General features: G+C 49.0%; 1 protein-coding gene across 1 annotated transcript; it reads left to right on the top strand.

The window, feature by feature from the left end:
• Positions 14491 to 16073, top strand: LOC8083565 (zinc-finger homeodomain protein 2). Its single transcript, XM_002445604.2, has one exon. The coding sequence runs from the start codon at positions 14708 to 14710 to the stop codon at positions 15641 to 15643; it is 936 nt and encodes a 311-aa protein (XP_002445649.1). The 5' UTR covers positions 14491 to 14707; the 3' UTR covers positions 15644 to 16073.

The following is a 21043-nucleotide window of genomic DNA, read 5'->3' as shown; positions in this document are numbered from 1 at the left end:
ATTAGTCGAGCCATCATCGAGCGTTTTTGGCTCGATTTGATCCAAAGCAAAGCCTGAGCTCGGGGAGGCGTGGCGAGCTTGGAGTTGGTGGTGTCCGCCTTTTGGAACCGACGGATCCGATGTCGGATTGGATTAGACTGGACGAGGGGCTTGGCCCCCGCGTGTTGTCTCCATCAGGGCAGTGTTTTCAGCAGCGCAATCGATCGGCGAAACCCCTCGGTTATTCGCCGGGACTGACGGGCATGATGGGCGGCGGGGAAAAGCCCGGACATGATGTGCTCTTTCAGTCTCTCTTGCTACTAGCTAGGGTCCCGTACTGTTTAAATATCTGTGTGCAAACATGTTTTGTTTTTGGCCAGTTCTTGGTCGCTGCTCGCGCGCTCCGTCGTTTGTGCATCGCAGGAACCAATGAACCATCGATAGATCGATCGCCTGATCGATGTTTAGCTCGTGACGGTACAGAGACATGCATGTACGCACGGATGATCGGCCGGGTACAGCCAGATGATGTCCAGCTAGACGACGGACGGGATAGGATCGGATAATGTAGCTCGATCAAGTAGGCCTGTACTAGGCTTTAGGTGGCCACCACTATCCAGCAAGAGCACAGAAACATGCCCTGCATGTCGCTCGGTCGGTTGCGCGTTACCTGTTGGCTCGTGGCCGGCTCGTTGGCGTGGCGCCGGCCGCCCGGTTCCTTTTGGCGAGGGCATGATTGCCGGCGGGGCGGAGGCAGGCACGAACCGGGCGCGGCCTCAGCGCGCTGCGAGAAAAAGGGTCACGGCGCGGTGGTGGTGGGTGGGGGATGACAGACAGGTGACAAGTGCGACAAGAGCCAGCCAAAGCACCGGCACCGGCATGACCCTGAGCGGCTGGCTAATCATGAGCCCCCAGGAACGACGAAACGAAAGCCCCAGTCGGAACATGGATCTGCATTGCCATTGCCATTGCCCGTTGCAATGCATGGTGGGCTGGTCGACCCACACACAGGGCCTTGTTTAGTTCTAAAAATTTTTGTAAAATAGGAATAGTATCACTTTCGTTTGTACTCGAATTGTAAGTCGTTTGACTTTTTTAATATCAAGTTTGACCACTCGTTTTATTTAAAGTTTTGTACAAAATATTACTTTTTTTATTGTGTATTGGTTTATTAACAAAAGTTCTTCAAGAATGACTTAAAATTTGACTATATTTACATAAATTTTTTGAATAAGACGAGTGGTCAAACTTTGGGTAAAAAAAGTCAAACGACTTACAATTTGAGATGGAGTGAGTATTTGACAAATATTATCCAAACATGTACTAACTAGACTCAAAAGATTCGTCTCGTCAATTTCGACCAAACTGTGCAATTAGTTTTTATTTTTGTCTATATTTAATACTTCATACATGCGTCTAAAGATTTAATGTAACGTAAAAATCTGAAAAATTTTGCAAAATTTCCTGAGAACTAAACAAGGCCGATCCCAAGCACTGCACAAGTGCAAATTGCACGCGTCGGCTCCGGGCATCCCCACCCTACATACGGGCTACCACTACGTACCACCCCTAGCCGCCATAGACCTATAGCCTACTAGAGCTCATCAGCTTTCTCCCATCCCTCTCACCTCTCAGCTCTCTCCCTGCGTTGTACACGACGCAGCAGGGTCGTCCATGTACGACAACTACGACAACCAGCTGTCAGCAGCAGGTATGCATACAGCCGCGACGCGCACACGTACGTACGTATCTCGCTCTTGAGTCCCGATCGAACTGGTCTATACTCCGATGCGTCGCTAGCTAGCTGTACTAGCTTCGGCGGGGCCTTGTTTAGTTTTAAAATTTTTTAGAAAATCGACATTGTAGCATTTTCGTTTGTATTTGATAAATATTATTCAATAATGGACTAACTAGGCTCTATAGATTTGTCTCGTCAATTTCGACTAAACTGTACAATTAGTTTTTATTTTTGTTTATATTTAATACGTCATGCATATGTCTAAAGATTCGATGTGACGAGAATCTGAAATTTAGCAACAAAGCTACCTCCCTATACAGCCACATGGTTCGCTGGCTGCTGTTCCATATCATGGCCTTGTTTAGTTCCAAAAAAATTTACAAAATAGAATAGTAGCACTTTCGTTTGTATTTGATAAATATTATCCAATCATGAACTAAATAGGCTCAAAAGATTCATCTCGTCAATTCCGACCAAACTGTGTAATTAGTTTTTATTTTCGTATATATTTAATACTCTATGCATGCGTTTAAACATTTGATGTGACGGGGAATCTGAAAAATTTTACAAAATTTTTTGGAAACTAAACAAGGCCCATATGAGTATGTGGAGCGCGTGTGAAAAGATCAAGGAGCATTTCGATGCGCTGCCGTAGTGCATGCCGATGCCGTGGAGGAGGGCAGAGCAGAGAGCACGGGGCATATGCGCGCATGGCCGGCGTATTGGCCTTGACATACATGGAGGCCGGAGAGCTGGAAAAGCGACCGAGGCCTTGTTTAGTTCCCAAAATCTTGTACAAAATTTTTCAGATTCCTCATCACATCGAATCTTTAGACGTATACATGGAGTATTAAATATAGACAAAAATAAAAATTAACTATACAGTTTGGTCGGAATTGATGAGATGAATCTTTTGAGCCTAGTTAGTCCATAATTAGATAATATTTGTTAAATAAAAACGAAAGTGCTACCTTGTCGATTTGAAGTAAACAAGGCCTCGAGGGGGGAAGCAATCATGAGAGTGAGAGTAGAGACAACGATGGAATGGAAAAATGTCCTGCTCGCCGCAGTGTGCGCTCTGCGGTGGTGGGCCTCGGTCTCGGCCGCTACCTCACCTGGCCAATGGCGTTCGTCGGCCTGCCCGGCCGGCGTTCATCCTGCATGCATGCGCACTGACCGCTGGTGGCTGCCCGAATCTGCTGCGCACTGTTCGTGCACGGGTAAATTATTACAGTACGACGCGCGTAGTACTGCAAGAGTCGCGCGCGCCTCGTTTCGAATTACCGCGGTGAAAAAAATTTAAAGGATCGGATCGGAAGCCGATTGCCGTACGAGAGGAGAGGAGAGGAGGGAGACAGTGAAGTGGGTGCTCGTTGCACGATCGGCTTTGCGCAGTTTCCGCTGAAAGTGTTGCAGCAAAGTCCAGCTAGTAGCTAGCCTCGTGCAAGCGGTCAGGAAATTGGAAGTAGCGGGCGGCCCCAGCCTGTTAGGCTGTTTTTTTTTTGCCTTGTTTACGTAAAAAAACTTTTGGATTTTGATTTTATAGTATTTTTGTTTATATTTGACAAGGTAAATTATACAATTAGTTATTTTTTATCTATATTTAATACTTCATGCATGTACTGCAAAATTCGATGTGATACAGAATCTTGAAAAGTTTTTGGATGATCATGGAAAAGTTTACGCGTCTTTGTTAAGGCCTTGTTTAGTGAGCAAAACTTTTTAAGATTCTCTATCACATCGAATCTTTAGACGCATACATAGAGTATTAAATATAGATAAAAAAGTAACTAATTGTACAGTAATTTGCGAGACGAATCTTTTAAACCTAGTTAGTCTATGTTTGAATCATAATTACCAAATACAAACGAAAGTGTTACATGAATGTACCACAAGATTCTAATCAACCCTAGACGCATGATGCGGTAGTTTCTTTGGATTTATCGAACTTAATTAGATCCTGATCATATTCCTTCTAGTTATTTTTAGTCCGATAAACCCAAAGAAACTACCGAATCAGGATCTAATTAGTTATTTTTTATTTATATTTAATGCTTCATGCATGTACCGCAAGATTCGGTGTGACGGAGAATCTTGAAAAGTTTTTGGCTTTTTGGAGGGACTAAACAAGGCCTCACTAAAGATTTACATAGAAACTCAAACCCTCACTAGGGTGTTTTTAATGACACTATGGTTTGATTTAGAAATTACTTTAGATTACTTCCTGACCATGAAGGTTGGGTAAGTTGATGCTAGTTAGTTTGTATATTGACATTCCGAAGTTAGTAATTTAGAACAATATACAAACTAAATTACATATGTACAAAAGTTAGTAATATATTTTTATAAAGGCAGATGTAGGTAGCTTAGAATTATGAATTATCTATGTTAACTTGGTCTAATCTTAGTCTTTTGAAGGTGTTTATAGTGGTAGAGTGTGGATCAATGTGTTTATAGGGGGGTGAGTGTGTATGTGTTGACACTAATTCAGCTCACACATATCCCAGGCCACACACGGTCTATCATGGAGCGAGTACTTTCCAAATCAGCAAGACCAACGAGCGGGCCAATAGAGCGAATTTGATCTCCATTCTTCGTATGAAAAGTTGAGAACACCACCTTAGAAAACGCGGCGGTGAGGGACACGTATTGGTTGTCCTAGGGTTAGCAAGGGCACCTATAATGCTCCGTATAGAGACGAACTAAGCATAGGGTGTTGGAAAATATAGGGTAAAGAAAAAAGGGTAATAGGTGTTGTAAATCAAAGTCTTCAACAGTGTATGCAAATGAGACTTTGAATTTGGCTAAATTTATGAAGGAGGGAGATGATTTTCAAAGGTTTCAAACCCTTTAGAAAGTTTGTACTCATTCACAATGTCTCTCTATAAATAGGGAGGGACCTTCATCCTTGTATATGGAGGCTAGGGAAGCCGCGTTGAGAGAATTATTCCTGGAACGAGAGCTCCCAACCCCCGCCCCGGCTCCCAACCCCCGCCGCGACGCTCCGGTCGTCGTCGCCGCCCTCCTGGCGGCGGCGGCGGCCCGCCGCGCCTGCTCCTCCCTCCCCCCCTCCTCCTCCCACACGCTCCTCTCCCCCCTCACCTTCTTCCCCCTCCCCCGTTGGCCTAGGGGCCTGCGGCGGCGCCGTTTCGTCGCGCGGCGGCGAGGTCTTCATCGGGGCGGGCGCCGGTGGCCTGGGCCGGGGGTCTGCCGGATCTGGGCCCCTGGCCCCCCTGCCCTCCGGCGGCCTTGGAGTCCGCGTCCGGCGGCCTTGGGGTCTGCGGCGGTGGCCGTCTGCCCGCGCTGACGCTGGCCGCAGCGCGCGTCGCCGAGGGGCTCCGCTCGTTCCTACCGCAGGCGGCGCCCCAGCTGGACTCCACAGCCGACCGCAGCGACGGCGGCCCGCGTATCATTTACTCCTACACCGACGTCTTCACGGACGAGGAGGCGGAGGCGCTGAGGGCCACGGACGGGTGCGCGCGGCTGTACCCGGAGGTGTTCCTTCCGCTCGCCGCCACTCGCTCGCCGGGCCGTCGGCCAGCCTGCCCGTCCTGTCCCCGGCGTGGGCGGCTTGTGGGACGGCCGGATCTGGGCCTCCGGCCTCTGATCTGGCGCGACTCCCCCCGTTCCCTGCGTTGGCCGGCCTGCCTGGCGTCCGTCTGGGCTCCGGCGTGGTCGGGGTGGGGTGCAGGATGGTTGGGCTCGTTCGGGGCGGCTGCTAAGGCTTCGGCACTCCCTCCACGGCTGCGGTGGTCATCTGCTTGGCGGCGGACGGCTACGGCGGCCGGCTCGCCTCGTGCACTCCCTGCATCGTGGTGATGTGGGCAGCTGTTCGAGCGGTTCCCCTTCGGCGTCATGGCGGCGTGGTCGGCGTTTTGGAGCGGTCTGTGCACGAGTGGGTGGCGCTAGGCGAAAGCCGTGCCTTCTGGCCGACTATGGCGACGCCTTCAGGGCGTCATTTTCCTCGTTGGAGGCATATGTCGTTGCGTTCCCCGCCTCGGCCGACGGCGCTCGTCCCTTCTGGGGTTGATGGTTGCAAGGAACTAGAGCGCCTCGCCCGTATGGGCCGGCAACAATGGCGCTCCCCGCGTCGCTTCCCTTCTTGAAGGCGTTGCCGCCGAAGTTCTTTCTACGCGTGGCCTCCTGCCCGCATGGTCCCTCGGGCGTCGTGCCGAGCCTTTTCGTGCTTCATGCTGCTCTCCACTCAGGTTTGCTGGCTAGTGTTTGTTGAAGCTGCAGTTGTGCTTCTTCCGGTGGATGCTTTGCCACCGAGGTATTTCCGGCGGATGCTTTGCCGCCGAGGTGCGTTGCTTTGCCACCAAGGATGCATCTCCGGCAGGTGGGTCGTTGAGGTTGCTGAGGTGGGGACGGATGCTTGGCCGTCGGATGGTTGCTTTACCACTGAGGACGCGTCTCCGGCTAGGTTGGTCGTCGAGGTTGCTGAAGTGGAGACGGATGCTTGGCCGTCGGTTCGTTCGCTTTGCCACTGAGGACGCGTCTCTGGCTGGGTTGGTCGTTGAGGTTGAAGAGGTAGGGACGGATGCATGGCCGTCAGTTGTCCTTTCTGTTGCGGCTCCGAACACTGCTGGCTACCTAGGTGTTGAGTTGTTCTTCTTGTTTTTGGCTTAGCGGTTGGGGTTGTTAGGTGGAGGATCCCCCTCATGTTTCTTGCTTTTGTTTGTGTTATGGGTTTCAATGGTAATCCTTGGATTACTTGCGAACTCATTGTATCGGTTATCTGCCGTTTCTTTCGGCTCTTCTTCTTAATGAAAAACACATGAAGTCGTGATCTCGAAAAAAAATCCTTGTATACGGACATCTAGGAAAGGAAATGAAAGAAAGCAACATCCCTCTTCCTTCATCTCTCTGTATTTGTTCTTGTGTGTAATTGTGAGCAATCGATGTCTCGATTTCTAACAATAGGTGTGTTTTTGATCAATTGGTTGTTGGTCTTTCAAACGTGATCCTACGGTATATGTAGAGGGGATCATATTATCCTAGTAAGAAATATCTTCCAAATGGAATCAACAAGTTTCTCGTGATAAAAAATAAGTCGGGATTGAGTTGGACTTCAAACCAGGCTTGAACCAATAAAACCGGCCTCGCGAGATCTTTTAACCATCCAGGCCAGTTTTCTAGGAACTTAAGGCGGAGTTCACTGCACTTGGCGGCACATTTTTTATGTCAACAAAGCATGCGTATAAGTCTGTTTGCTTGAGTTAACGGTTAAATCTGTCAGCCATTCAGTTGTACATTTCTCTGACAACAAATTAGACATCAGTACTTTCTGCCATGGCTTAACAACTAAACGTAGGTCTGCCAGCGTTATTCGTAGAAAAAAATAACTTAATAATAGTTAAGCTATATGATTTAGATGCATATTTAAGTCTGATGCATTTTTTTATAAAGGCATATGTGGCCATGTGTGAAGCATAGTGTTCTTTCGAGGTCACCTTCTAGTATTAGAAAAAAAAACGATATAATAGCATCACAATGTCAGTACTTGGAAGTGTATGAAATGCGTTGAACAAATAAAACGTAGAATTTCCGCACACCGGAAAAATACGTACAATGCTGTATTGGGCTATTGGAGTAGGAAGTATAGTACTGTACAGAGGGCCGAGCCGATGGAGCTCACTGGGCCATTCCTCCTCGTCGTCGTCCTGTCACTGTCCGAACCCACTCCATCTCCTCCTTTCTCCTGCGTCACCACCCCCTGGCTGCTCTCCACGAGGGAGACAGGTCAATTCGAAATTTATTAGCTCCGGCTGGGACAAGCCAGGACGCCAAGGCGGCACAGCTTGCACGTACAGCAGGCGGGCACCATGACGAGAAGCCCCGAAGCACATGGGCCTTGTTTAGTGTGTTTGGTTGCTAGTCACACCTTGCCACACTTTACTTTAGTCAAGTTTGACCAAGTTGGCAAGTGTTTAGTTGATTACTAAGTTTATGCATGATTCTTTTGGGCTCCACATGTCATAGAGTTAAAAAGTATGGTAAGATTTCTTTAGGCATGGTAAAGTGTGGCAACCAATTTGCTAACCACACTTTTTGTAGCTTGCCACACTTGCCTAAAGTTAGTTGTGGTAAACTATGGCTAGCAACCAAACATGTACTGTAGCACTTTCGTTTGTATTCGACAAATATTGTCAAATCATGCACTAACTAGGCTGAAAAGATTCGTCTCGTCAATTTCGACCAAACTATGCAATTAGTTTTTATTTTCGTCTATATTTAATACTTCATGCACACGTCTAAAGATTCGATGTGACGGGGAATTCGAAAAATTTTGCAAAATTTTTTGAAGTAAACAAGGCCCCATGGCTGTAGCCACACTGCGCGCCCGCGCATGCCATGCAAATTCGTAAAATGTTCGTCGTCCGTCCGTCCGTCCGTTCGTCCTCGGTGCTCCCGGCCCATCATCGTCCGGCGGTCCGCTGAGGTTTCCGTGTCCGGCGCATGCATGCATGTGATGTGAGTCCGGCCGGCGCCGGCGTCGTCCAGGTGTGTCATTGATCCATGGCTGCCGCCGGCCTGGCCTGGCCCTGGCACGCGGCCGGGATGCGGATATGCTGCGGCCGCGCACAGTGCACGCATGCAGCTGCGCTGCTGTTGCGATCGAACTGCCTGCGATGCATGCATGGGGCTGCCGGCAGCTTCATCGCTTATACTGTAGCTGCATTAATAGTATACGAGCGAGCGCTCTGCTCAGCGCCTCAGCTAACCGGCCGGGCCAGATAGATCGTCGTCGTCCCGGCCAGCCAGCGCCCAGCGGCGCGCGCGGAAGCATGCATGGTGGCTACGACGACGCTGTAGCTCGTGCTGGGCGTCCGGCTGGCTGCCGTGGTACGACGACGGGGACGGGTGCCTGTGCGTACGTGCCCGTGTCAGCGCCCGCCGCAGCACGGACACGCCGGGCCTGGGGTGGCCACGTCCGGTCTGGTCTGATTCGATCGTCGTCGTCGTCGTCAGGGTGGGTGGATGGGGTGGCCTAGCCCCGCTCCCGCTGCATGCATGTGGCCCGTGGTCCGGTGGGTAGGGGTCGGTCGGTTCTTCTCCCTTCTCCGTCTCCGGCTCTCCGCTGTCGCTCTCCCCCTGGCTCGAGCTCGAGCGAGGGCTGTTCCAGGGGCCAGGGCTGTGCTGTGCTGCTGCGTGTTCTCGGCCGGGCCCGCGGGCTGACAGGATCAGCCAGCTGTTCGTTACTCCTACACTACACTACACTACACTACACAAAAGCCACCACCACGCCACACTTGCATGCATGGCGATTGGCGCGCTCGATCATCGTGTCAGCCATCGCTCGTACGTGTGCCGCAACAGCTACAAGCAAGGACCCTGATCGCCTGCCCCAGGCGGTATGGCTGGCCCTGGCGGCCCGCCGATCCTGCAGCGGGGATGATGATGATGATGGTGATGGACCATGTGAGCAGCTGACGACGGCCGGGCACGGCAGCGGGGGGCAATACTGCTGCCGCTGCCGCGGCGGCATGCATGCAGCAGGGCCAGCAGACGACGTTGCGAATGAAGCGGCGCTACAGCCTCCAGCTACAGTGTGCACGCCGCGCAACCGTCCACCGGCGCGGGCCATAACTCCTCCCTGGATCGATCTCTTGCCGGTTCTGCCATGCCATGTCGCAGCAGCGTACAGTAACGTCTGTGCGCCGGGAATATTGTCTGGCAGTGAGCTCAGGCGGGCGACGAAGGAAGGAGTAGCTACGAGCCTACGAGCCTACGATACGACTACCCTCCAGGGCAGTCCGTGAACGCATGCCATTGCGTGTGCCAGGCTGGGCTGGCTGGCTGGCTGGCGGCCATGGTTTGTCTGTCTCGGCAATGCTCCGAGCTCGCTGCATCAAGGTCCCCTGGATGATGGAAAGACATTACAGTCAAATAAAACCCTCAGCTCAGAAACCAGTGCATCATCCGTCTAGGGCCTTGTTTAGTTCAGTCCGAAAACCAAAAAGTTTTTCAAGATTCCCATCACATCGAATCTTGTGTCACATGCATGAAAAATTAAATATAGACGAAAACAAAAACTAATTACACAGTTTAGCTAATCACGAGACGAATCTTTCGATCCTAGTTAGTCCATGATTTGATAATATTTGTTACAAACAAACGGAATTGCTACAGTAACGAAAACTTTTCGCTTTTCGTAACTAAACAAGACCTAGGCTGGACTCGGCCCTAGCGCAGTAGTAGCGCGCTAGACACTTTGCCGGTTTGTCGTCTGCAGCACCTGGATGGCCTTCCCGCCCAGCACCGCACCAAGTCCCAAGGCTCGGCAAAGCCTTCGATCCGTCTTTTCAGCAAGCTTGGACGCATCCCTGCAGCTAGCGCGGCTGCACGCGCGTACGCCGCGAGCGCGCTTTCTCCCCCGGCCCCGGCCGGCACCCTTTACGCTAGCTCAACTCACGGCGCGTGCACGACGCCACGAGCCGCGAGCAGAAGCAGTGACGCAGTGTACTACCACACGCACGCACACTCGAGTGGATCGCGACGCTAGCACTAGCAGACGGTGCGCGGGAGAAGGGCACGCACGAGCACCCCTTCCTCCTCGCGCGCATTTCCTGCAATCATGAGGCGCCATCTTTGCCGGAGGGCTGGTGGCGGTGGGGCGATCGCTGGTGCTCTGAGAGGCAGCATGCGCCCCCGAGGCCAACTCGATCGACTTCATCACAGCATCATCATCAGTCATCGTATCCTCCGCGTCCCTCGCGTAGTTTGGCGATCCTATACTTCCGTTCATCCGTTGAATCCCAGCGGTAATATTTCAGTCGTCACTCGTCAGTGTCTGACCTCTAAGGACTACCCCACTGCTCGGTGATTTTGCAATATAACGTTGTTTTCACTGTGAAAAATGTAAATTCAGTAATGAACCCAAATTTTCATCCGTATCCGTGCCCTCATTGTCTAAATATATTATTTTTATTAGGTATCTAAACATAGTGTATATCTAAATATATATATATAATTTGGTATGAAGAGGGTAGTACATTATAATTTGTATAATTTTGTGAGTGTTGGACCTCCAAGTTCACCACGAATGGAAGATGGCTGGGCTTAACAGTGATGATCAGGGGGAGCAAGAAATAGCATTTATAGAAATAGTAATTACAGACGGTTCACATAAGGACACTGCTAGTGTAAATCTTCATTTGCACCGTTCACGTAAGTAGGAGGCCAGCGTAAATGACCTTTGCACTGGCGGTTAGATAATGCAAACCACCAATATAAATAGATAGTGAATAGATAATGCAAACCACAGTTTTATTACAGGAACCGCCAGTGTGAATTCTTTTACACAGGTGGACTTTTATTCTAGCCCACACTTTTCTCTCTACTGGCGCCACCTTTTTCTGAACTGCAATTGAAAAAAAGGTGGCGCCAAAAGAAATCTCTAGTGTACTAATGGTCATGAGAAAATCATAGAATCCTAAAGGATTTTTTTGGCCATAACAAAGTTGTTTTATATTCACTAGCTGATCAGACATGACTAAAACATTTCTTCTATATACAAGAACCTCCATACCTAGTAGCAATAGCACTGAGTTTTTTGTTCTTTGTAACATGAATTTTACCAAGAGCTCTAACCGGATGCTACAAATCCTTTGGAATAGGAATGCAAAGAAGTACACTCTTATGGAACATTGTTCATGTATCTGCAAACCAAACCATATGATAGGTATAAATTCTTTACGAATAGTATTGCTACAAAAATCCTTCACTACCAGCTGTCCAAATGAGCCTTAAAACCATGTATGTTTTTATGTATATGCATTCTCGGTCTCAAAATAAGTGCATTGTTAGTACTACCTCCGTTCCATTTTATCTGACGCACACACATATTGTCGGGGTTATGATACCCTGGGTATCTCAAGACACTGATTAGTTAGCTGCTTGGGCGGCCCATGACACACAAGCTAGTATAAACCCAAAGGACTGTGGCCCAGCCCAGCTTAGATCCAAACCCAACACCACACTAAAGAATCAGCCACGACCTCCTCTCTCTATCTTCACCGCGCAACACCGCATGACCTCTCCTCTGTCCTGACACCATGAGCAATGGGGAGAGATCAGACCTAGCCAAGTGGGCCTGCTCTCACAAGGGTAGGCACATCGTATTGACCCCGTAAGGACCAAGGGGACAACAACCCAGTCAGACGCCATCCCTATGAGGCTATGACACGCTGCGCAAACAATATAACACCGCTACACAGTGGTGGCCATTAAGGTAACCCACCGTCCAAATACGACATGACAAGACGAGCATATGATCCCACCTACAATGGGATGGGACACGTAACTATGGACTTGACCTCCAAGCCAACGTAGGCGATGACCCTGAAGCTTAGGCTAGGGGCCATCAGCTCCGCAAGCAACAATATAGCCAACGACTCGAGGTGGCCACCAACTCTTGTACGATGCCAACGGGGAATCAGAAGAAAATGACGGAGGCCACGTCGTATAGGACGGCTAGAGAACCACCATCGTGCCTATAGAGTCACCACGACCGGCACAGTAGCACTATGCCACCCCCATATAGCGACGTGGGCACAAGGCCATGACGACAACAACGCTCGGAAGTATGCTGACTCAAGACAAGACGACATTCCTTGACGGTCAAGTTAGCTAGTTTCCCTCCTTTAGACTCATGACCCCTAAGACGAGAGAACCTTTTACTTTGTACGCACCCTGGCCCCAAACTCTATATAAGGGCAGCCAGGGCTCCTTTCCAAGAGGATAAACACTTAAAACCTTTATTCGTGTAGTCTGACTTTGTTCTCCTACCTCTTTTCACTCTCCTTGCACCCCCTCCCATTGTGAGAACTTTAGAGCATTCAAGTGAGTAACACACACCCAATTTTCGGTGAGACTAGACATAGGGCTCCGGTTTGAACCAATATAATTCCTCGAGTCTTTTGGATGCTATCATCGTCTTTGTGGAGTAGCGCGACATTCATGTAAATTGACTAGTCGGTTGACGAAATAGCGACACATATGAAGATCTAAACTTTAAAATCTTAAAAAAATAATTAGGCTAAGAATTTTGAACTATTATAATACAAACATTATATGATTAGTCTTGTAAGGAATTATACTATCTAATGATTATAAGTTTATAAGAATAGATAATATAATACAGATCAAATCAATTTTCAAATTGTAATCTACGAGATTGTGTCATTCTCACTTGCGCTTGATAAAATGGAACAAAGAGAGTATTTAAGAATTGTGACACAACAAATACATATTTGGATCATGGACACCTAGCAGTAATAGTTTATTGCTACTTCATTACCAAAGCATTTATTACATGGAAGTACTTCCTTCATCCCAAATTGTAACTCATTCTAAGAATCTTTCTTTTCTTGGACTTGTAGTGACGCGATAGCGTGATGTAGGATGTTTGGGAAACTTGAACTCCCCTCCTCCCCCAAAAAAAGTTCAATCCATTCTTTCCATGTGCAATCAGTCCTTGACAAGTTGGTATTGCCTAGCTCGCATTCTGAATGCAGTGCGCGAGAACCCTTCCCTTGTTCACTTTTTTCCTTTCCTTTGATCTTCTCCATCATTTGTAGGCAACACGAAGGTGTACCAAGTCTTTATGTTGTAAATAAGATTGACACAAACCTAAGAGTGAACTCACCTGGTAAATTGAGTTGCCGTACGTGAGCACGAGTAATTAGTCCAGGAATATATACTCGTGTATGTGTGGATGTATCAACGATGTTGATGTCCTCGTCAAAATGGAATTTGGGTGCACATGCTACCGTTTTGCCGTTTTGGTCCAAGTGAAAGTGTACCAAGTGTTATTATACGTCGAAACACATTAACAGCTCGACTACATGTGTAGCCGAGCGTATACACAGATCACCATGGAGTACTAACCGAGCATTGAAACACAGATCATATATCACAGATACGTTCGTGAGTACTGTAATAATGGCCTACGTACTCTCTTCCTTCGTAAATACGTGCGAGAAAAAGAGCTCGAGCTCGAGCCTTCGGGAGGAAGAAGGCAGAGTAAGGCCTTGTTTAGTTCCCAAAAAATTTTGCAAAATTTTTCAGATTCTTCGTCACATCGAATCTTTAGACGCATGCATGGAGTATTAAATATAGATGAAAATAAAAACTAATTGCATAGTTTGGTCGAAATTGACGAGACAAATCTTTTGAGCCTAATTAGTCCATGATTTGACAATTTTTGTCAAATACAAACGAAAGTGCTACAGTGTCGATTTTGCAAAAAATTTTGGAAGTAAACGAGGCCTAAACGTAAACCCCATTTTGAACCGGGCTGAGAGAGAGGACAAAAGATCCAAGATATAAACAGGAGCCAAAGCCACACCACACCTCAGGGCGACAGGTGCGCGGCCCGCTAGATTGGGGGTAGTAGCGCGGAACCAGACACGATCGAGCGATGTGTTTGTGTCACCCCAAGGACCTGTTTAGTTCCAAAATATTTTGCAAAATGGACACTGTAGATTTTTCGTTTGTATTTGATAAATATTGTCCAATCATGGACTAACTAGGTTCAAAAGATTTATCTCGTCAATTCCGACTAAACTGTGCAATTAGTTTTTATTTTTATCTATATTTAGTACTTCATGCATGTGTATAAAGATTCGATGTGACGTAGAATCTAAAAAATTTTTCAAAATTTTTTAGAACTAAACAAAGCCAGCAGCCCAGCCTGCTGCCGCACAGCGCCGCTGCCGATGCGTCAAAACTAGCAGCAGGGAGTGTGCACAGTTCACGGCTATACGGAGTATTTTTCTCTCACTTCCCCTATTACAAGTCCCAGCTAGAACACACTCTCCTGTAGCTATTACAAGCCACTAAGCTCTTGCTGTTAACCTCGGCCCAGCCGGCAAAGAAGAACCTACTGGAAATCGGAAGGGGAAAAAAAAAAGCAAAGTAGGAGTAGCTAGTAGCAAAGCAAGAAGCTTCCCCGTGCGCCGACTACGTCGTCAGTCACCGACAGCCATGGACTTCGACGAGCACGACGACGGCGACGAGGAGATGACGCCGATGCCCGTCAGCTCGAGCTACGACGCGCCGATGCAGCCGGCCGGGCTGGTGGCGGGACTGGGAGGCGGCGGCGGCGGCGGGACCCCGAAGCCCGGGGATTCTGGAGGCGGGAGCTTCAGGACGCCGGGCGGCGTCGTGGTGGGAGGTGGCGTAGGCGGTGGCGCGGGGGGTGGGGGCACCAGGTATCGGGAGTGCCTCAAGAACCACGCGGTCGGCATCGGCGGGCACGCGGTGGACGGCTGCGGCGAGTTCATGGCCGCGGGCGAGGACGGCTCCATCGACGCGCTCCGCTGCGCGGCCTGCGGCTGCCACCGCAACTTCCACCGCAAGGAGTCCGACTCGCCCACGGGCGGCGGCGGGGCCGATCCCGCCGCCGCCGCCGCCCTTTCCCCTGCTGCCATCACCGCCTACGGTGCCGCCGCGGCGCACCACCACCACCACCAGTTCTCGCCCTACTACCGCACCCCTGCCGGGTACCTCCTCCACCAGCACCAGCAGCTGGCGGCCGCGGCGGCCGGGCACATGCAGATGCAGCGCCCGCTCGCGCTCCCGTCCACCTCCCACTCGGGGCGCGTCGACGAGGGCGACGACATGTCCGGGCTGATCGGCCCGTTGGTGGTGGCGCCCATGGTGGGCATGTCCCTGGGCGGCTCAGGGGGCGGCGGCCCGTCAGGGTCCGGCGGCTCCGGCTCCGGCAAGAAGCGGTTCCGCACCAAGTTCACGCAGGAGCAGAAGGACCGGATGCTGGCGTTCGCGGAGCGCCTCGGGTGGCGGATCCAGAAGCACGACGAGGCCGCCGTCCAGCAGTTCTGCGAGGAGGTCTGCGTCAAGCGCCACGTGCTCAAGGTGTGGATGCACAACAACAAGCACACCCTCGGCAAGAAGCCATGATCGTCGATCCTTCCTTCCCCGGCGCCGGCGCCGGCGCCAGTGCTAGCTAGGTACACTACCACCACTGATCGCATTATATTGCGTCATCGATCTCCTCTCCGATCCTTAGCAGATTATTGCTAGCCTTTTTCAATTTGCCTTCCTTTTAGCTAGACTAGAAAAAAAAATGCAAGCTAGCTAGCTAGGTCCCCGTAGCGAGCAGCAGTTCTTGGATTTAGCTATGATGGAGAAGACGGCCGTCGCTTGTTCTTTTGTCATCTTTGATGAGTATTTTATTGTGGTTTCTTTGGCTGTGTGTTCGATCATGACGTTGGTGGTGTTGGGAAGGAGGAGGGCAGGGCATGGCCATTTGCCGACTTGGATCTTGGGAATGTACTACTCGCTTTTGTGTTTGCAATTGAAAATTTCGATCCTGTCTGGGGATTTGGGTTGCATGGAGCCCTTGTTTCATCATCTTTTTTCCCCCTCTCTTCTCTCGTGTTTGGCCGGCCACTTGGGGCTTGATGAGAGCCGGGATTAAAAATTTTTACACCGCGGCCAGGCCAGGGCCAGGGCCTCCCTGGGTCCGGCCATGGCCACCCTCCAGCAGGCTTTGGCAACAGCTAGGGCAGAACTCAGAAGCGTCTGTTCCTAGTCTCCTACAGCAGCAGCCTGCCAACTGCGATGCCCATGCATGGCAAGCAGGCAAGCAGCAGCAATGCACACTGCTGCATGCGCTTTCCAGCATCAGCGATCGATCCAAGTGTGGCAGGAGTAAACTATTAGTACCAGCATTACCGTGACCTGTTCTTGATCCGTCCATCTCCACAGCCCCATTTGCATGCTTCTCAACCCCTTTTTTCTCCAATAATAATGCTGCCATGCTGGTCGATCGACCAGCTTCACTGTTGCGATGTCACTGCTCGGATCCGTAGCGTTTGATGCAATTCGTAAGCAGCACAGCGAAAGCAGCTGCAGAGATGCAGACTCGCAGTAAACGCTGATGATGCATGAGGTCGTCGTAGGCTCGTAGCATGATGATTTGAGTGAGGAGTCGGAGCTGATCGAACTTAATGAAGCTAGCCTAGTCGTCTCCTTCCTCGCTTTAATTAGTTTCGAACGGCATCCTGCTCCTTTCCGCTTTTACTTGCTGGTTGTTGGAAGAGTAGCCGAGTTTCGCATTCAATTCCGGTTGGTCCTCGGCAGCATTTATGGCTACATTCTTCGCCATGCGATATGCAGCCAGCCACAGTGCAAGCGGCCATGGCGTCTCCGTATGGAGCTCGACGGAGAGGATGGAAGCAGCCAGAGATTTTGCCAGCCTTGCAAGCTCCCTAGCTAGCTAGAAGGGCAGCTTCGTCTTTGTTTTGGAAGAAAGCAAAAGCGCGCGAGGACGACGATCCGCGCTTCCTCCCTCTCTCTCTCTCTCTCTCTCTCTCTCTCTCTCTCTCTCTCTCTCTCTCTCTCCTAGTCTTTTCCGCGAGCTGGCGCTGCCTTTCTTGTTCCGGGCGTCGCATGCGGCCGGCGGACGCTCCGTCACTCCCCTGGCCCTGCGCAGGCAGGCAGACTTTCCACACCGTCCGGCCGGCCGGCCTGCGACGACGACCGCCGGCCGTCGTGGCCTTCTTCCTCGATCGGCAGCGCCGCAGTCGGCAGTCGACACGCACACCACGCCAGGCTGGCGGGGGAGCTGCCGGGGCTGGGAACGGACGGTGGAGTAAAAAGCGCGCGCATGCATGCCAGGCGCAGTGCGGACGGCCGGAGGTGGTGGTTTCCCTTTCGCATCGCGCGCTCCTCGTGCTGTACTTTGGCGCGTCCCGCCATTACTGAAGCCCACGTTAATGGCCAATCCGGGGGGTGCACGCACGGCCGCGGAACGCGGAGCGGGGCAAGTGCGCCGTGCTGTGTGCGGTGGCCGGTGGCCGGTGTGGGCGCGCCTGCCTGGATGCAGAATCTGAAGGGAGTGCACACTTGTTCTCTACTGCGCCTGCGCGCGCGGTAGGGCGAGAGAGAGAGAAGGAGCGCAGGAGGAGGGGTCGATCGGGCACCACCGCTGGGACTGGGGGGGCGGCGCGGCAGGCCGGGGTAGTGGGATCTGTAGATCGGCGTGGACCACGGCGCCGGCCAGCGCCGATCCGTGCCGTGCGCGCACGGGAGAGGGGGGGGGTCCTCCTCTCCCTGGGCGGGGCTCGGTCACGGAGCGGGGGGCCTGGCTACTGGCTAGCTAGGCCGAGCGGCGTCGATGGTCTGCCTGGCCGGCACAGGACGGCGGCCGTGGGGGGCCGGCACCGGCACGGGAGGGGGAGGGGATTCGCATTCGCCGAGCTGCTGAGCTCGCCTAGAACTCTTTGCGTGGTAAGTACTGGCCGGATCCGACGTGCGTCCGTGGTCCATGCCAAGCTGCTGAATGCCGAGGGCTGGACGACTGTCTGTCTGTCACTAGCTGGCCGGACGACTGGGGAGTGGGAGTGGCGGGAGTTTTTCCCTTCTTGACAATTGCTAGCTGCTACTGGTATTTTGGCAACAGCCGATGTTGCCAAAGGCAGCTGTTTGTGTTGTGCTCCACTAGTTGCTCGATCTCCCACCACCTTGGAAATTTGCTCTACCGGATGTTTTTGGAGATCTACATATATATATGCTCAATTTGGAGTTTTATTATATGCATGGTGTAGGCCGCTGGGAATGAACCTAGCTTCACTTGGTTGGATGTGAGATGGGGTGATGCACCCTAGTACCGAAGTTTAACCGTTTAAGTTTTGTCTCAGCTTGAATTTTTGGATGCCGATTTTCTTATACTACTAATGAAAAAAAACCTTATGGTTATTCCTAGGTTATCCACATTTTTTAGGTATATATAATGCATGGTGTGTGTGTGTGTGTAGGATATCTGTCGTTCTCTTGCGCAAATAAATGAAAGTTAAGATTATTATCTGGCTAGAACTTTGCTCAAAATGCGTTTTCTATTTATAAAGTACAGGGGTAGACCAGAAGAACAGGCTTAACGATGTGTAAAAGTTTGATCTTGTATACTAAGGCTTTGTTTAGATGCAAAATCTTTTTTGATTTTGATACTGTAGCAGTTTCATTTGTATTTAACAAACAACTGTCTAATTATAGAATAACTAGGCTTAAAAGATCCGTCTCGTAATTTACAAGTAAAGCAATTAGTTTTTTTATCTATATTTAATGCTCTATGCATTTGCCGTAAGATTCGATGTGATGGAGAATCATGTAAACTTTTTTGTTTTTGAGTGCATCTAAATAGGCCCTAAGTGAAAAATTAACGAGCATGTAGCACAATGACCAAATGCATGCGTCTTTGCTTTAAAAGTATAACATTGATGATTTTTAGTATCATTTAAACAAGATAGTGCGTGAGAAGTATGCATGGGCTTCCGTATGAAAAACTAGAAGGTAAATACGGGCAGTATGTAGTATTGTGTTCTGGTGAATATCTAATGCTTTGGATATATATTTGCATGAGCAAGCAGACTAAATTATGATTTCAGGTTTCATATATTGTCATCCAGCAGCCATTAGCGCACATCACCTTAACTTTTAATTCTTAGTCCACATAGAATTTATCCGTAGAGTTGCTCTGGACGCTTTGGTTAGCGAGACACAGCAAATATCCTCCAGTCAATGACTATCTGGGTAGTTTGGTAAATACAGCATCATCTCATGTGTGCAACAGTCAAAAAAGGCTGAACCAGCTGGCATCCCCAGTGAACAGTGATACGTACTGCCATACTATGGTGCATACGTACTATCATGAATGGCTTTTATATTGCGAGCTTTTGAAACAAATATATTGCGAGTTTTATTCTGTAGTTTAATTTGGAGACTATCATTTCACCTAAAGTGTTGAGACTACTGAATGAAATACAGTCTCTTCAAGTACACAGTACTAGCTATCTTGCGCATTCCACGGTTTAATAGGTTATACATAGCAATACCATGCACGTGATTAGTACCTAACTCTTTACTCATCTCACTCATCTAAGAGTTGGTACCGACTCTTACTATTCGATGTGCGCTTAGATGTGTTGCTGTATGCTAGTTTCAAAATTTATCATAGATTTGGAAACAGTGTAGAACCAATTACATCATGATGAAACACCTCTTCTTTCTATTAAAAAATTTCTTGACATGGATATTAGTTTTTATCCACGTGGCACCTCATTTAATGAGTTCGAAATCTTCAATGGTAATGGCCTCAGGCCAGTTTTAATGTAGATTATAGGTTTCATATACATTAAATAAAGTATCATATAAGTAAAAGTAGAGCATGTGCATGTATCGACAAGGAGAGAACTAAAACCTTTCATGGGGACAAAACGAGTGAGCATTATTTCTAAGACGGCCTTGTTTAGTTCCACCCAAAATCCAAAAAGTTTCCCTATCACGTCGAATTTTACAACACATGCATGAAGTATTAAATATAGACGAAAATAAAACTAATTACACAGTTTGTCTGTAAATCGCGAGACGAATCTTTTGACCCTAGTTAGTCTATAATTGGATAATATTTACCACAAACAAACGAAAATGCTACAGTAGCTAAATAAAAAAAAATTCACATCTAAACAAGACCGACGTTGGAAACCGCATAAAACCCCACTACAAATGCATTTCATGTAGCATATGAATAGATTCTCGATATCTAAAAATGTAATGAGATTTAACATCATCTACTTTACAAAAACAAAAAAAACACAGCGAAATAAATTACTTTTCGTTTCCATTGACCTCACAAGTGCCTCTACTTTCGCACAAAGACTTGGATTCACATGGCATTGCATCCGTGCGCTTCTTTTTCAAATGTGGTGCTTTTGTATGCACGTGTTGCATGCAAACAAGCCTATATGAATTTTAGTTCATAAACAAGGAATAGAAATTTGTCTAGGAAAACTACTATCTATATCAAATTCAGTTTTATTTGTTGTATGCACATACAAATCATATACATACAACCCACCTCTAGGGTCTAGACAAAGTTTTATGCCAAGCTAACCCTGAACCTAGCCATTTGGCTCTACTACACAGGGCCTCTAACTCAGTAAACAAGGAATTATTTCTAAGGTCTTGGAGTGAAAAGAAAGGCTTCTGTAGATAGCTAGTTTGGCGTTGTTAATTTCTTCCTCTCTTTTCACAGATCTTGTATGCTTAAACCACATTTGTTTAATATAATCAGGTAGTGTCAGCCTAAGCCTATTGTAGTTCTTGTTTTGTAAGAAATGTAGTTAGTTTAGGTACTCCCATAACTATACACTTCAAAACTAAGAAATGGATAGTAACCATGGGACGTGCCATGTTTTTTCTATGTTATGGACTAGTATCTTTTTTTTTCCATGACGAGGGATTGCTTGCGTCTTTTACAGATGGTTAGCGGTTAGAAATAGCTAAGGCCACGTTTCAAAG

The sequence above is a fragment of the Sorghum bicolor genome, chromosome 7 (genome assembly GCF_000003195.3).
Source record: "Sorghum bicolor cultivar BTx623 chromosome 7, Sorghum_bicolor_NCBIv3, whole genome shotgun sequence".
In the NCBI taxonomy this organism is placed as follows: domain Eukaryota; kingdom Viridiplantae; phylum Streptophyta; class Magnoliopsida; order Poales; family Poaceae; genus Sorghum; species Sorghum bicolor.
Note: the sequence above shows the minus strand (reverse complement) of the source record. Positions and strands in the feature narration are given on the sequence as shown.

Coding starts and splice junctions, on each gene's coding strand:
- LOC8083565 (XM_002445604.2), top strand. CDS start 14,708: ATGGACTTCGACGAGCACGACGACGGCGACGAGGAGATGACGCCGATG.